The 18280-nt window shown below is 45.4% G+C and overlaps 1 protein-coding gene across 1 annotated transcript; it reads right to left on the bottom strand.

Annotated features, from left to right (window-relative positions):
• Window positions 1-12717: 12717 nt before the first annotated feature.
• MSGN1 (mesogenin 1) lies at window positions 12718-13299 on the bottom strand. The gene has a single exon (XM_010840511.1). It carries the CDS (start codon window positions 13297-13299, stop codon window positions 12718-12720), a length of 582 nt encoding a protein of 193 aa, XP_010838813.1.
• Between the last annotated feature and the right edge of the window lie 4981 nt (window positions 13300-18280).

The following is an 18280-nucleotide window of genomic DNA, read 5'->3' as shown; positions in this document are numbered from 1 at the left end:
AAATCATAAGGCTAATTCTGGAATTTAAAAAAATGTAGTTTAGACAAGGAGGGAAGTTGATTGTAATTTGCATTTTCAGTTCATCCATACTAGCTGAACTTTTTTTTTTGTCTGTGTAATTGAAACCGAGTTTAATAATACTAGACCTCAAGACTGAATTAAAGGCAACAGCTTCTTTCTATAGTTGAGTTTGGATCTCTACCTCCAGGCTGGATCATTTCTAGCCATCCTGAGGCCACCAATCCCCCTGTCCACACCCTGGAGACAAGAAATTCACCTACTTCTAACTCTTCTGTTGAGCTTGCCATTTTAACTTTTTGAGGGAAAAATAGACAATTTACCAGTGCCCCTGGACTTAAGGGGAAGGAAACAAGCATTTGCTCCATCAAGCACTGTTCCGGCAATTCAATGCCACTGGCCTTTCACTTTTCACTTTCATGCGTTGGAGAAGGAAATAGCAACCCACTCCAGTGTTCTTGCCTGGAGAACCCCAGGGACGGGGGAGCCTGGTGGACTGCCGTCTATGGGGTCGCACAGAGTCGGACACGACTAAAGCGACTTAGCAGCAGCAGCAGCAGTCCCATTTTATCTCCACCCCTGACCAGTGAAGTAAGCTGTGCTCCCTCATTTTGCAGATTAAACACTTACTTGAAGTTTGTGAACCTTATGGCTTTGGAGACATGGTTAAGTAACTCGAAAACAGAATGCTTTTCACTAAATCTCTGGGCTTCTCAATTACCTGGAACAAGAAGCCAAGCTATTTTCTGCCTCAGCACCAAGCCTGTTCAGAGCCTACCTGGGAGGAAGGAAAGTGACCTTCATGCCCAGTGACCTTCATGCCCACCACACACTGTGCCTCTTAGACCCCTGGGGCACAGGGTTGAGCATCACTGAGCCTGGCATCCTCTTTGCTCTTCCGTTTCTGCAGTCCAGGACCAGGTCTGCATGACTGCCTGCTTGCCAGGAAATACAGTTTTCTGAATGGATTCCTTGTTTTCCACCCATGGGGCCTCCCTGGCAGCAGAACAGTCTGCCCATACCCTTTGCCTCTGAGCCTGGTGGGTTCAGACCAGGCTCAGACCTCTGAGCACAGACCCGCTGAGCTCGGACCATCGGGGACATGGCTCGCTGTCCCCTTGTGCCCAATTCAGACACCCGAGGGCACCTGGGTCTGGAAGCAGCAACGGGGTGCCTGCTAGCTAGGGAAACTGACATCTGCTTTTCAGGAAAAACAACAACAACAACAACCTTCTGTTCACAGGATGGATGGGGGCTTCCAAAAGTGGGGAGAATAGCCACTGTATTGGGTTCCTGCTTCCGCAATGAATATTTGGAGGCTCTGTTCTCCAGTAAAAGTCCTCAGCATTGTTGAATGTGCTCTGGGTCCCAGAATGGAAGTTGTTGTTCCTTCTTGGTATTTAAAATACACACACCACACAAACGGAAATCAAGACCCTAGCGCTTCTCTGGCACCTCTTGCTCCTTTTAACTAGAGCTCTTTATGACGGAGACACACTATTGGCACCTCCAGCCTTGTTAACAGGGTTAAAAGGTGGTTCCGGGAGCGCCTCGCAGGCTAGCCTACTGGTGAGAAGGGGGCAAAGGAACCCCAGAGCACCATGCCCTGAAAGGACCTCTTTTGCAACAATCATAGACCCCAGAGAAGTGACTGCAGCATTTTATTTGGATGTACGTACCTATTTAAACCCCTGGGACTTTTGAAAAGGTCATCCCCCTGAAAGATCAAAATCAAGAGGCATTTTCATTTCCTTTAAATCAGCTGTAAAGGGAGAACTATATCTGTCCCTCCCCCATTCCTGGTGTGTGTGTGTGTTAGTTGCTCAGTCGTGTCCAACTTTTTGTGACCCCATGGACTATAGCCCATCAGGCTCCTTTGTCCACGGGATTCACCAGGCAAGACTACTGGAGTGGGTTGCCATTTCCTTCTCCACCCCCATTCCTGGAGTTTATCATTTAAGAATTAATCACAGATAATGCTATGTTCTATATATGCTCTATTCTGTTTCTTTATATGCTATAAAGAAAGCTGAGTGCTGAAGAATTGATGCTTTGGAACTGTGGTGTTGGAGAAGATTCTTGAGAGTCCGTTGGACTGCAAGGAGATCCAACCAGTCCATCTGAAAGGAGATCAGTCCTGAATGTTCATTGGAAGGACTGATGTTGAAGCTGAAACTCCAGTACTTTGGCCACCTGATGTGAAGAGCTGACTCATTTGAAAAGACCCTGATGCTGGGAAAGATTGAAGGCAGGAGGAGAAGGGGATGACAGATGATGAGATGGTCGGATGGCATCACCAATGTGAGTTTGAGTAAACTCCTGGAATTGGTGATGGACAGGGAGGCCTGACGTGCTGCAGTCCATGGGGTCACAAAGAATTGGACACGACTGAGCAACTGAACTGAACTGAACTGAATGCTATGCTCAGAAACTTCCTGGGCAATCATTCTTTGGTTTCTACTTTCAGATTCTTTTGGAGAAGCAAATGGCAACCCACTCCAGTACTCTTGCCTGGGAAAGTCCATGGACAGAGGAGCCTGGCGGACTACGGTCCTTGGGGATCACAAAGAGTCGGACATGACTGAGCAGCTGAACGACAACGGTGCTGCCGAGGCTTTTCAGGGAAGCTCTGGAGCCCATTAGTCCTTTACTGCCATAGGTCTAGAGACTTGCACAACCTCTCTGAGCCTTGTTTTTTCATCTGTGAAATGGGAATAGCGGCCTCGACCTCACAGCCTTGCTGGGAGTATTAGAATGTGGAGACCAGGGCTCAGCAGTGTTACTGACCCTTACACACTGAAGTGAACATTCAGGAACAGCAGAATGAACGGACTGATCAGAGTTTGGAAATGTCTTTTCCACTGGCTTTTCCCGAGCTTTCCAAAGCTGGAGCCATTTTTCCCTTCTCACCACTTCTCCTGGCTCCTCATTCACCCTCCTCTCTAGCTCCACTGGGATGCTCTGCCTTCCACGTCCTTCCCACCCCTCAAGCCTCAGCTCTCTCATTTTGTAACCCCTCAGCCACTTCCTTCCATGCTTCCAATCCCCGGAGAGGGCCCCTCCAACCCACAGTTCACAGCAGACTCGCTGTCTGAACCACATCCTCTTTAAACCATTATGGAATCTTATTCCTCCACCACTGGAGTGTAAACGTCCAAAGGCCTGGGGTCCTATCCTTCTTCCAGAAACCAGACACAGACTAGGAAACATGCCACCAGCTCATCGATTCTTGTTCAGTGAATGAATTCATCATCTTCACAAATTCTTACAGAATGAGTCAAATAAAAAATATAAGTGCTTGCTAAGTCCTGCCCCGTAGCTTAGCATCCGAGCCTGTTATACTCTGTATCCAGACTCCCTGTTCCGCCCTCTGTTTCAGCCAAGTGCCCTCATGCTGTGCCTCTCACTGATTTCTGCCTTTGGACCTTTGTTTTCTCTGTTCTTTGTCTCTTGAATGACCCCTGTACTCGACCAAGGTCCCACTTATCCATCTAGGTTCAAGTTCAGTGCCAGCTTACCTACAGAGCCAGCTTCCCCACAGAGTCAGCTTCCCCTTCAAACAGAATCCCTCTTTCCTTTCCTTATTCTCACTGATTTTAGACACACTTTAAAAATGTCTGTCCATTTTTTTTTGCCTGTATATGCTTATTTAGGTATGTCCCCCAACTCCATTTAAACTTCTTGAGAACAGAGACCATATTTTGCCCTCACAAGGTTATTATGAGGGTTAATGAGATAGCATAGGTTAGAAAAGCACAGAGTTACTTGTGTTACATTTGTGGCATCTTAGGACTTCCCTGGTGGTCCAGTGGCTAAGACTCTATGCTCCCAATGCAGGGGGCCCAGGTTCGATCCCTAGTCAGAGAACTAAAAGATCCTGCATGCCACAGCTAAGACCTGGTGGGGACAAATAAATAAAATATACTTTTAAAAATTGTGGTATCTTGGTCACCCTCCACCCATTTGTTGCTCCAAGACCTAGTTCTCAGCTTGGTAAACATATGCTTGATAATCTGTACTGCATAAATGATTAAAAAAAAATAAAAGGAGCCCTCTTGGAGGTCTGTGCTTGAAAGTAGGATAGGAGGATCATTGAATGTATTAAGTGGTGAAAGAAGGTTCTGGCTTCATCTGCTTCCTTTTCCCCTTCCTTGCCCTATGAGAGCACCAGTGCAGGACTGGTGTGGTTGGAACAGAAGGAAGAACAAGTACCAAAGTGTGGGATGGTGGGAAAATTGGGGCAGGGGAAGAACAAGACTCATGTGGCTATAAGTGGGGAGGAAATTTTTTTTCAAAAAATAAAATATGAATGAGATACAGAAAAGGCAGAAATAAAAAGATGATTTTAAGAAATATTGCTAAGGACTGGATTTCTTTGTGAAAATATAAAGAAAAATGGGCTTCCCAGGTGGCGCTGTGGTAAAGAACCCACCTGCCAATGCAGCAGGAGACATAAGAGACTCAGGTTCAATCCCTGGGTTGGGAAGACCCTCTGGAGGAGAGTACAGCAACCCATGCCAGTATTCTTGCCTGGAGAATCCCTTTGACAGAGGAGCCTGGCGGGCTACAACCCATAGGGTTGCAGAGAGTGGGACGTGACTGAAGCGACTCAGCATGCATGCACAGGCACATATAAAGAAAAACAACATAAGAAGGAAAACAAAAACTTGAGTATTTAGTAACTGAGCCAGTGGACCACAATGGCAGTCACTCACTGCAAGCGTGTGGTGTTCTGTGCCAGGTTGCTTTCTCAGGACCCAGAGAAGTAATGACTTGAAGTAGCCTGTGAGCACCCACTCCAGTGTTCTTGCCTGGAGAATCCCAGGGACGGGGGAGCCTGGTGGGCTGCTGTCTATGGGGTCGCACGGGGTCGCACAGAGTCGGACACAACTGAAGCGACTTAGCCGCAGCAGCCTGTGAGCAGGAGAAGCTTCTCTCAGGTTGGGAGTCAGCTTCCCCACAGCTGGGAGGATGTTCAAGCCCTCAGCCTCCCACCCCTGCTTTCCTGTCCATCTCAATTCTCTGCCCTTCAAATTCACTCTGTGTACTTCAACCAAAGCAGCCCATTTCTAATCCCCAACCAGGGCTTTCTCGGACCGCCATTCTTTAGCACATGCTGTTTGCTCTGATCAGAATGCCCTTGGCTCCCTAGAGGACTTCTAGAGCCTCCTCCTGTGTATCGCCTTCCCTGAGTCCCTCCAGGAGCATTGGATCCTTTCATCTCTTTACTGGTCCTGCTCACTCACTGGCTTCGTGAATCTCCCCTGTGCATCTTCACCGAGGAGGGGCTGCTCCTGAAATCTGACTCCGGTCTCCTTCCCAGACCCTCATTTCTGGTCTCACAGTTCCCGGTATCCTTGCATGTCTCCCCTCTGTTTCATTGCGGGGGTCCTCAGCCCACTGCCTGACTCTCAGCTGCCCCAGAATATCTCAGGCCATTTGATGTGTGTTAGAATCCTGGAACTTAAATTACTTAAATGTCACCTGCTTTCTCTGCTAGGAAGTAATTAGATGTGCAGTAAAAACAGCAATGGGAGTCTCTTGGGAATGCAAATTCTCAAGGGACGAAGGGAAATAAAATTCTGTTCAAGGGTTTTGGCTTTCATTACTCTTCCCTATGCGCAGATGTGAACTATTTTGTGTGCACACTGATGAGATTCAAAAAGTCAGAAAACATCCATGCAAAAGCCGCCTTGAAGAAATGATGTATTGAAGAAATGTACACATAGCTTTAGGAGGATGCCCTTGGGGGCAAGCTTTTGGGCACAACTAAATTTTCCTTTGGAGACAGAGGAGTTTAGCCAGAAGGTGCCAGACCAGGAGGTTAAAACTTTGGACTCTGCGACTTGCCCGGTGGTCTACTTGCTAAGACTCCAAGCTCCCAATGCAGGGGGCCTGGGTTTGACGCCTGGTCAGAGGACTAGATTCCATATGCCACAACTAAAGATCCCACATACCACAATGACGATTGAAGATCCCGCATGTCACATCTAAGACCCGGAGCAGTCAATAAATAAATAAATATTAAAGAAACTTGGATTCTGGTGCCAGCTCTGTCATTCACTCATAGTTATGATGTTTTGTCATTATGAGCTTTAATATCCTCATCTCTAAACTGGACATAACAATCCCTATTCAGTTTCATGTATAATTAAGTACAGGTAAGAATGAAATAAGATAATGTATATGAAATGTATTGTAATCACCAAACCAATATAAGGACACACCTGGGGTAAGTAGTGACAGCTTGGTGTGGCGCACAGCTGCCAGGGTTTGATTCCTAGGTCTGCTGCTGCCAAGTTGCATGAACTTGGATAAGTGTTCACCTCTCTGTGCCTCAGTTTTCTCATCTATAAAATGGGTAAATGTTTGTCCTTATGTCATAAGGTAGTAGCTTCTTCTTGCTTCATAGGGATTAAAATACTTATTTCATGAAAAGTACTTAATGCCTTACCCAGAGTAAGGACACAATAAGTATTAGTTGTTGTGCTATTGGTAACATTATGATTGCCAATTTTCATTTGGTCATTTTGCACCCAAAAGAAATTGAAGGAAAACAATAAACTGTAGCCCCTGAAAACAGGTATTTCTAGAATCCAAACTGTGATACCCTTAGAGGCATACAAATGCCCCAAGGTTGTTACAAAACTCACACTTTTCTCAAATTCCAGCTTATGAGAGAAAGAATGGTCATGCTCCATACCACACAAGAAGAGAGTGGGGAACAATGTTGTTTTTCAGTCACTCAGTCGTGTCCACCTCTTTCCGACCCCATGGACTGCAGCATGCTGGGCTTCTCTGTCCTTCACTGTCTCCCAGAGTTTGCTTAAACTCATGTCCATTGAGTCGGTGATGCCATCCAAAAGGCATCACAATTTAAAATATGCCCTGATCTCTGTACATTCTAATAAGTTGCTTGCACAGTGCAAATGAAAATGTAAATCTTCTTCAAGGAGAGCGTAGACTAGTGGGAGCCACTGAAATGCAGAGACTTTGCTGTGACTTATTTTGTTCTCGGCTGCATTTCCAGCACTTGAAGCACAGTATTGTCAAACGTGTCAGTGGAGAAGCCCTGAGTGGAATCTTGGCGAGCATGCGTGCGTGCTCAGTCGTGTCTGACTCTTTGAGACCCCATGGACTGTAGCCACCGGGCTCCTCCTCCAGGGGATTTTCCCAGTCCAGGGATCGAACCTGTGTCTCTTATGTATCCTACATTGGCAAGCAGATTATCTCTGGCGCCACCTAGGAATCCCATGGAATCCTGGGCCCTGTGCCAATTAAGTGACCTTCAGCAAGATCACTTGGCTTCCCAGAGCCTGTTTCTTTGTTTGCAAAATGGGCTAATATTAGTGATCTTCTATAGCTGTTAAGAGTAAAAGAGAAAAGATATAGAGAGCCTTTGGCCCTGATACTTGACACCTCACATGAAGAATCAACAGCTTCCATTGGCTGGGCTGGGAACAGCCCATGCAGTGCCTGCTAAACTCTCCTGTCTCCTGCACAGCCCTGAACTCCAGCCTCGCAGGGCTCCCCACTTAATGAAGAGAAACAGATGTCAATAGCATTCATATGAGAAAGAACTTAGTAGGAGACTCTGCTAAGGAATGGAGGGTGAATAGTCCCAAACCCGAGAGACAAACAAATCATATGTTTTTCCCCAGCCTCCTCAGAAGATTTTTTGCTTTCTCCCTGTTCAGGGCTAGGGACTTTCTGGAACCAAAATATTAAGAGCAAGTCCTTCCAGATGCTCTAAGAGGCACTGCTTAGTCTTCAGTATTTCATTACGAGGTAGAAGTTATCTTGGGTTTCCAGCAGGCGGACTGGAGGCTTTGCCAAGCTCTGGTTGCTGTCAAGCCAGCATGGGCTGAGCCCACAGGGGTCAAGGCACAGGTCCAGGCTCCTTCCAGCAGCTTGGAGTATACGGGGATCAGATGACGCCTCAGAGAAGTCACATAACATCCTGCTGCTGCTGCTGCTGCTGCGTCGCTTTAGTCGTGTCCGACTCTGCGACCCCATAGACGGCAGCCCACCAGGCTTCCCGTCCCTGGGATTCTCCAGGCAAGAACACTGGAGTGGGTTGCCATTTCCTTCTCCAATGCATGAAAGTGAAAAGTGAAAATGAAGTCACTCAGTTGTGTCCAACTCTAGTGACCGCATGGACTGCAGCCTACCAGGCTCCTCCATCCATGGGATTTTCTAGGCAAAAGTACTGGAGTGGGCTGCCACTGCCTTCTCCGACATAACATCCTAAGCTACTGTAATTGGAGCTCAGGGCAGTGGTGTGTGTGTGCTAAGTCCTTTGAGTCACTTCCGACTCTTTGCACCCCATGGACTGTAGCCCACCAGGCTTCTCTGTCCATGGGATTCTCCAGGCAAGAATACTGGAGTGGGTAGCCATTTCCTTCTCCAGGGGAGCATCCTGACCCAGTGATAGAACCCACATTTCTTGTGTCTTCTGCATTGGCAGACAGGTTCTTTACCATGGGTTCTTTACCACCCAGGAAGCCCCAAGGCAGAAGTACCAAAACTTATTTGCATATGCATCTTCTTTTGCTCTGTGTGTGTGTGTGTGTGTTTTAAGACGTCTGAAAGTAAAAGTAATTCTGTCGACCTGTCAGTCTGCAGAGGCTCTCACCCACCCCAGCTCTGACCTCTCTCCCAATTAGCTAATGTGGCAGAAACTACAAGAACAAAGAAACCTCAGCCCGGTGTGAATTGTGGAACGTTTTATTGAACACAGATGAACAGCAGAAGTCAGGTTTCTCTGTGGATTAAGCACTCGAGGCGCCAGCGAGGAGGTGAAAGGAATTTCAGAGGAAATGTTTGGGGCGGAGGGAGAAGTTCAAAGGGAAATAATTTAGAGGACAAGATGAATAGCCCCTTCAGAAATGTTGCAGACAGTAAAACAAATGAGGGCCCCAGAGATGGGGAGGTAGAAACTAGGCTAAGAAGCCTGGGAGTGAGCATTTGCCAAGAAAGCTCTCTGCCTGCCCCGCCCAGGGCTCACAGAGCCAGCGGGGTAGGGTCTAAGCCTTGGAGTTAGAGCTGAACTCACTCGCTGACTAGTCAACCACATGCCACCAGCTGATCGGGTGGCTTTGCACCACGTAGCTTTGTTTCCTCATCCTCAAAATGGGACTAACGATGCCCAACCCCAGAGCTGTTAGGCAGATTACATGGAATTCTGAATGTGAAAACTTAGACCACAATATACTAGACACACACCTTATCCAAGTGCCAGAAATAGCTTATTCCTAATTTTGAGCTACACTATGAGCCAACTGCTTTTAAATGCTCTCTAGAGGAATCAGGGACACAGTCCAACTATCCTTCACACAAAGGAGACGACTTCACTGGGGATTTTTGCTGGAATCAAATGCTGATGGTCAGCTGCCTGTCCTGATCAGGGCCCACCCGGAGCTGGAGGTGATGTTAGGAAGACAAAACCTCTGGGTCCGAGGCCCACTCCCAGGAAGTTATCATCTTCTCCAGGCTTTCCAGGGAGGACCTTAGGAGTCCTGAGAACAAGCCTACCTAGTAGTTGAATGGCTTTCTAGAATTTTTTGAAAGTCAGGACAGGACCTCCTAACCCATCCACAGTGTTTGGTCCCTAGGGCAACCAAAAATACCCAAGCTATTTATAAAACATACTTAATCCTTGAGTTTGAAAAACCAAAAGCCAAGAGCATTTGGATTCTACCCTCTTTAAAACAGCAAGGAAAATACCAACTGATTCAAAGGCTGAACACTCCCTTTCCTAAAATATTATTTCTCTAATCCTCCTCCTCTGACATAGGAAACACCACACACACACACACATACACACATACATAAGAACAAATACACGCACACACATACATTCTCACATGAACACCTGTACATGGTAAAGTCCCTTGAAGAAAACCTTAATATTGTTCAGCATTTTCTAGTTGCTTCTTTAAAACGTCATCAGGGAATATATGAGAAGTGGATGGAGATTTGTATACATCGGATGACCTTTTAGCAACTGTGTCCTACCACCATCCACCACCTCCAATGACAAGTTATACTTATTCTGCAGTTACAAAAAGCTGATCAGAAATTAAGTTAGATTCCTTCTTTGCACTATGGGTAAAAATAAATCGTAGATATATTAAAGACCCATATATAAATATTAAAATATTTGAAAATCAAAGCTATTTAGATAGCCTTGGAACTGGGAGAAATTGAGAGGGAAGAAACACATAAGCCAGTTAAAAAAAAAAGAGAAAGAGATTTGATCATATAAAAATCAAAGCTTCAAAGAATGTAAGATACAGAATCAAAAGCACAAACAAAGATGATAACAAAGTGATAGATTGGAAGGAAACTTTTCAATATATAGAACATGTGAAGAGCTCTCCCAAATGATTAACAGGAAGATAAATAACCCAGTGGAAAAATGGCAAAGACTATAAACTGGCAAGTTATAGAAGAGGAACCAAAATGAACAATAGTCACATAAAATTTTAAAAAATAAACCATTTCAAAGAGTGCATAGGAAAATTAAAATTAACACAAGAACAGCATGACCATTTTTAATGCATTGAAAACTTCAGAAGACCGATAATATCCAGTGGCAACATGGACCAGATGCTTCTGTCACCTCAAGCTGGTGGAATGTAAATAACTACAAACCTTTGTAAAAGTCACCTAATGGTATTTATTTAAAATTAAAATGTGCATGCACACAACTCAGATTCAGGAATCCCATTTCTGGAAAATTTTCACAAAAACAGTGAATATTTGTCTGTGATGTTTGTTATAGCATTTTTGGTAATAAAAACTGAAAACAACCTAAACTTCATTTGAAAGGTGGTTCACTGGACAAACCATATTTAGCAATAGCATACCTGGCTATGGGACACTGTGGGAACCTCTTCTTTCCACTATATTTTTCACATTTGTGACTTAATCTGCTTCAATTTCCTCATCTATAAAGTCAAGGTAAAAAGGGTACTTGCAACATGGATTTTTTTGTGTTAAACTGGAATGGTTTTTACTATATATTGCTAAGAAAAAAAAAGCAATTCGCAGAATTCAAGGTATTCGTTAAAAACTATACACCTATATTTATTGGTATATGTTCGTATTAGCAAAGGAAAAAAAGTGGAGAAGTTATACATTCAATTGTGAACACATCTACTGTCTATGTAATTTGTTATTTAAAACAACAACAACAAAAACATGCAGCTAGTTAATACTGATTGGAAGAGAAAAATTCAGCCCTAAAAAAGCCCACTAGTTTTCAAGAAACTCCTTAATTCAAAGCCCCCATTTCCGTGCCATATGCCAGCAAATTAGCCAAGCTGAGGGTGTTACAGCCACCCACCCTAGGATGAGACACTATGAAGAGAGTGTGTGTTTGTGGTAGGGGGGCATGTGAGGTGATTTGGGGATTGGGTAGGAGGAGTAGATGTGGATAAAGAAATAAATCTCTTTGGAGGGGCGAGATATAGAATTGCATTCTAATCCTCACCCTTGCACTTATCTCTAAAGTCAGACAAATCTCCTTTTTGAGCTAATTTCTTCATTTGAGGGGCTTCCCAGGTGGCGCTCACGGCAAAGAATCCACTTTCCAATGCAAGAGACTCAAGAGATGTGGGTTCGATCCCTGGGTTGGGAAGATTCCCTAGAGTAAGAAGTGGCAACCCACTCCAGTATTTTTGTCCAGAAAATTCCATGGACAGAGGAGCTTAGCGGCCTACAGTCCATGGGGCCAAGAAGAGTCAGATAAGACTGAACACCAGACTTTGTTTGACAAATGAGTAAGTGATGGGATTCATTAAGGTCATATTCAACCAGGCCTGGCACCAAGAGAACCCACCCCTCATTCCATGTCATCCCCAGCTCTGTTAAGATACCTGGCTATGAGGCTGAGTTTTCCTTCTCTTCCTCTCCCCTCTAAGCCCTTCATTCTCTGGCCCCCAGCCTCCTTTTTCTTCCTTTAAGAGAGAAGGGAAACCTTTAAACTTCCCTTAAGAAAGGAGCCAGCCTTTAAACACTCCACTCTGTCTTAATATAACCTGTCTGCTTGTGAATTTCTATTTACCATGACACTTATTTCTTCTGCATTTAAGTGGTTTTGTTCCCTGCAAAAGCAAAGCCCGATTTTAGTCACACACACACACACACACACACACACACAAGCACACAAACAAAATGAGACAGGAGCACTATAGCCCTTTACTTGATGCTCATCTTTCTAAATAAGAATCCAGGTGTCACCTGGGATCCAGTACAAAATGCAGGTTTAGCTGGCAACAGGAAGAAAGCTCCCCACACCAAAATGCCAGGAGAGGGAGAAGATTAACGGTAACAATTTTACATGCTTGAAAAAAAAAAAAAACAACAATGCATTTGAAATCACTGACCCTTTAAAATACCTGGAACAGACAGAAAAGGGCAAAGCCATCTGTGTCTTTGCAAAGGGCAAGTCTCTTCAGAAATGGTGGCAAAACCGGAAGCCAAAAGTACCTGCTTGTCTGGCAGTTAAGTGTTCTGGATGTTTCTGAAAAGTCCAATGGGAATTCCCTTAGACTTTTCCAGACAACAAGGTCACGCTCACTCTATGAAAATAATCAGGTGCTGTTGTTCCAAGAGCTGGTCCAGGTGTTTAAAGCTCCTCTGCCCCCTGCCCGGGGGGCTAGGTGGTGAGTCTCCCGAGTCCCCAGGCTGAGCTCAAGCGCTTTGGGGCCGGGGCTCTCGGCCGCTGTTGAGAAGGTCCGTGAGCTCTCCGATATACTTGATGGTGTACTTCAGCGTCTGGATCTTGGTGAGCGGCTGGCCCCTCTGACTGTAGACAGGGGGCAGATAATTCCTGAGGGTGTGCAGGGCATCAGCCAAGGTCCTCATCCGAAGCTTCTCCCTCTCGCTGGCCTTCCGTCTCCGCTGGACGGACATCCTGACCTTGGTGCCCTTCTGGGCCTTGGTGCCACTCGAGCCCTGCAGGTAGGCAGGCGGGAAAGCCAGCATGTCGTAATCCACCTCTATCAGGCCGCTGGTCCCAAGGCCGCTGCAGTCATCGCCGCCCCGACCGTTGGCACCTCCATGCCCACAGGCGAGCCCGGCCACAGCCTGACAGGGAGAGGAAGAATAGGACTCCAGGGATGGAGCCGGGGAGAGGCTCTGGGAGGGAGAGGCCTGAGTCAGCTCAAAGGACCCCGCCCTGTCTTTCCAGTCCCAGGAGGACAGCAGGCCAGGGCTGTCGGAGGAGCCCAAGCCGTCTTCCAGGCTGAGGAAGGTCTCTCGCAGGTTGTCCATGCCTGCAACACAGCTGCAGAGAGGATGAGGCCCTGGCAAGTGAGAAGGCAAGTTGTGCCGCCTGGCCAGGGCAGGGCTCTCTTTTATGATGGCCGGGGAGAAGTGATGAAGTGGGAAAGAGGGTCGGGTAGAGGGAGTTCAAAGGAGAAACCAAGGACCAAGATGGAGAATGAACTCTTCAGGTGTCACTTTCTCCTCATTGATAATTAGCATCTTCCAGCTAAAATGTCTTTAAACAGAAAGGCCTCTGAGAGAAGAAAAAAGGAATTATCTAGTTGTAACTAAACCAATTAAGACTGCATAACTAGACTTAGCATTGTCCTGTGGAACTCATTAATGAGGGAGCCAAGAAAAACAAACCTGGGCAATCTGCAGCGAGGAGGTGCTGGCGAGGGGCCTGCTGGAGAGGAACAGAGCCCCACCCCCCGAGGGGCCACGACCACCTAGCTATTTCAGAGCAGACAGGGTGCTCTGTGGGAGAATCAAGGTGGTTTTGGGACAAGGTAACCCCTCTGAGCTTGGACCCTATTGCTTGTCAAATGCAGACAGTAGTTCTTACTTTGTGTGGCTGCTGGGGGAAGGCACACAGGCACACAGGGAATGCCAGTCTTCTCTCCATCCTTTCCCACGTTTCCTTGGGTTTTGCAGAGTGCAGACAAGCCCCCAGAATGCTTACACTCAGGATGACAAAAGCCAGCAGCCCCAGTAAATCCAGAGCCTCAGTGAGCAGGAAATATCCTCCAAGAAGCTTAAAGCCCTTGCTGTAACTGAGCAGTTTGGGATTCCCCACAGCAAACAGATACCAGGAAGTAGAATGCTCCTTTAAGACAGGACGGCTGCAGAATACCTGGCATGTAGCCTTCTGAGACTCTTTAAAATCCAGTCGCAGAGTCACACCTTGTTTTTTGAAATGTATAGAGGAAGTGTGAAATTAACTAGGGAGCCCGTTTTCCCCACCACAGCTCCAAATGCCGCCAAATGTGTTAAGTTGGATGGTCCTGCTAGGTTGCTTCACTTCCTAATGCTCTGAGAGAGAGACCTGGTGTTTTGGAAAAGGAGTCTCAGATTCCCCATTTGTCCCAGGAACGAAATTTATTCTCCATGCAACTAGTTCTACAAATTAGTATGAACATCAGCCTCACAGTGAGTTACATTTCATATTAATGTGTCCTTTAATATGGTTATTTAAGCCCCTTTGCAATTATTGAAAAGAAATGTCAATGGTATAATTAGAACATTTATGGTATTTTTTAATTAGCTTGGCTCAGGGGGAGAATAAAAGCTCTAGCAGGTAATCTGTGGAAGAATGCTCTTAATTATGCCATTTGCTAAAGGACCCTAAGCCATATCTTAAAGAAGAATAATATTAATGAAACTAATAAGTGCAATACGTGGCTCTTTTTCCCTTCTCCTTTTTCTCTTCCTTCAATTTTTATTGGAAAGTCTAGAATCTGTTGATTCTACCCAAGAAACTTTACCTATTGGTATGAAAGAAACAAGTGAAAGTGTTCATCACTCACTTGTGTCAGACTGTTTGTGAACCCATGGACTGTAGCCTGCCAGGCTCCTCTGTCCATGGAATTCTCCAGGCAAGAATACTAGAATGGGTAGCCATTCCCTTCTCCGGGGGAATCTTCCTGGTTCAAGGATCAAACCTGGGTCTCCCACATTGCAGGCACATTCTTTACCATTGGAGCCACCAGAAAAGTCCAAAAAGTGAAAGTGTTAATCCTAAAACCTGCTAGGCTCCTCTGTCCACAATTTCATTTGATTTCGGTAGAGGGAGGTGACCTAAATGCCATTCAGAGAGAAGGGGGTTCTCCACAGACCTGAGGTGGCTGTGCTGGCCCCTGCCACAGTTGGCTTTCAGGCCTCATGTTTTAGACTTTACAATTTTCCATGTAAAACTATTTCTGTTTCCAGACTCCATAAATGTTTTTCCCTCTCTAAAGCCTCTGTCTGGGGTTTCCCTTGTGGCTCAGATGGTAACGAATCTGCCTGCAATGTGGGCAATCCAGGTTTGATCCCTGAGTTGGGAAGATCCCCTGCAGAAGGGCATGGCAACCCATTCCAGTATTCTTACGTGGAGAATTCCATGGCCAGAGAAGCCTGGTGGGCTATATAGTCCATGGGAACACAAAGTCAGACACGACTGAGTGACTAACACACAAAGCTTCTTTCTAAAACTGCTGATTTCTTAAACTTCTATTTTCAGAAGTTTCATTTCCTAAGTGAGACAGTATCTGTCAAATCCTTGGTGTCCTGTAAGACCCTTAATAAATGTAGGATTTGTTCTTGCTGTTACTGTCTATTCATGGTCAAACTCATCAGTATCAGAATGTCCTACTGGATTCTGACTCCTCTCCCCTGACCCTGGTCACCCAGCATTGCTGGTCCTGGAAAACTTGCTCTTAAAACAAAGAAAATTGCCTGGTTTCTATATTTGTTGATGTAGACTCTTTCACTCTTGTGAGAAACAAACCAGAACTAGACTTGCACCTACACTTCTGGTCTCCATGAGGCATTCTGTGCTCAGTCAGAGGAAACTGGAGATGCAGGACAGGCTAACATCCTTGGCATTTGAAGGCCTGGGGTTGGGTCCATACTAGTTGGTGTTTTGAGTTTTTTTTAATCTGCCTTGAAGACCAGACCACAGAAACTGGACAACACTAAACAGGACCCAATAAAGCCTAGTTGACAGTGTGAAATAGCAAGAAGAAGAGCCAGAGTTCACCTCCTTTAGAGCAAATGACTCATCCCCTCAGGACCTTAGTATTTTAATTTGTAAAAGAAGGATAATAATATCTGTTCTGCCTTCTTTGTGAAGAGCATCTGTAAAATGAAGCATGTAGACCAGATCATTAAACCTCCTTCCAGCTCTAAAATGCAACGAAACATGTTACTGTGTGAACATGCCACTTGATCAAAAGACTAGCTGTCAGACCCATGTAGGGACTTACAGACTACTGAGCCCACCATTTTATCTGCATTCTGGAGATGACAATGACTTGCTCAGTATCACACTGAAAGGCTGTGGCAGAGATGTGAACCAAAAAGCCGAAGTTGCCTGACTCTCAGATCTGTCATTTTTGTTCCCTTGAAATTAACATAGATTAAGTGATAAGTAAGCTTTCATATCGGAGAAGGCAATGGCACCCCACTCCAGTACTCTTGCCTGGAAAATCCCATGGACGGAGGAACCTGGTGGGCTGCAGTCCATGGGGTCGCTAAGAGTCAGATACGACTGAGCGACTTCACTTTCACTGTTCACTTTCATGCATTGGAGAAGGAAATGGCAACCCACTCCAGTGTTCTTGCCTGGAGAATCCCAGGGACGGGGGAGTCTGGTGGGCTGCCGTCTATGGGGTTGCACAGAGTTGGACACGACTGAAGTGACTTAGCAGCTTAGCAATAGCAAGCTTTCATATCAGTCAAGATATATAGTTCCCACAATACTGTTATTGGGTTAAATATTTTAATATGAATTGAAATGTCATTCACTCAAAATATTTATGAGATATTGTGATTATGATTGTAACAAATTAAAAAGAAGTCTCCACACAGAAGTAGAGAACAAATGTATGGATACCAAGGGGTAAGGGGTGTATGGATTGGGAGATTGAGGTTGGCATAGATACATTCAGTTCAGTTCAGTCACTCAGTTGTGTCTGACTCTTTGCGACCCCATGAATCGCAGCACACCAGGCCTCCCTGTCCATCACCAACTCCTGGAGTTCACCCAAACTCATGTCCATTGAGTCAGTGATGCCATCCAGTCATCTCATCCTCTGTCATCCCCTTCTCCTCCTTCCCTCAATCCCTCCCAGCATCAGGGTCTTTTCCAATGAGTCAACTCTTTGCATGAAGTGGCCAAAGTATTGGAGTTTCAGCCTCAGCATCAGTCCTTCCAATGAACACCCAAGACTGATCTCCTTTAGAATGGACTGGTTGGATCTCCTTGCAGTCCAAGAGAATCGCAAGAGTCTTCTCCAGCACCACACAGTTCAAAAGCATCAATTCTTCAGCACTCAGCTTTCTTCACCATCCAACTCTCACATCCATACATGACCACTGGAAAAAGCATAGCCTTGACTAGACGGACCTTTGTTGGCAAAGTAGTATCTCTGCTTTTTAATATGCTATCTAAGTTGGTCATAACTTTCCTTCCAAAGAGTAAGCGTCTTTTAATTTCATGGCTGCAATCACTATCTGCAGTGATTTCGGAGCCCAAAAAAATAAAGTCTGACACTGTTTCCACTGTTTCCCCATCTATTTCCCATCAAGTGATGGGACCAGATGCCATGATCTTCGTTTTCTGAATGTTGAGCTTTAAGCCAACTTTTCCACTCTCCTCTTTCACTTTCATCAAGAGGCTTTTTAGTTCCTCTTCACTTTCTGCCATAAGGGTGGTATCATCTGCATATCTGAGGTTATTGATATATATTAAATAAATAACTAATGAGAACTGACTGTATGGCACAGGGAACTCTACTCAGTGCTCTGTGGTGACCTAGATGGGAAGGAAATTCAAACAAAGAGGGGATATATGTGTATGTATGGCTGATTCACTTTGCTGTATAGCAGAATCAAATACAACATTGTAAAGCAAATACACTCTGGTATTTTTTTTAAAGTCTGCAACTCCAAGGCATACTACTAAGATGACTTGTAAAATTTCCTGGTCCTAGTTTCCAAAGAATAGCATAAGGATACAGATTGTCTCAGCTTTCAAGTCCCAGGTCATTACAATAACTTTTCACTGTAGAAAAGAACCCAGGATTTTGTTATACAGATTAAAGAGTGGTCTTGTGTCCAGTTTTCAGAAAGACAAACCGTTGAGGGAATGACAGTCATGACCCCAATAACAGTCAGGACAGACGCATGGACAGCTGGGCATTTCGCACTAGCCAGAGGTGATTATAAACTCTGCATCTAAGAGCCAGGTAGAGCCACTTCCAGGAAATTGACAAACAGTTCTCAG

Source organism: Bison bison, unplaced genomic scaffold, assembly GCF_000754665.1.
Source record: "Bison bison bison isolate TAMUID 2011002044 unplaced genomic scaffold, Bison_UMD1.0 scf7180017864145, whole genome shotgun sequence".
In the NCBI taxonomy this organism is placed as follows: domain Eukaryota; kingdom Metazoa; phylum Chordata; class Mammalia; order Artiodactyla; family Bovidae; genus Bison; species Bison bison.
Note: the sequence above shows the minus strand (reverse complement) of the source record. Positions and strands in the feature narration are given on the sequence as shown.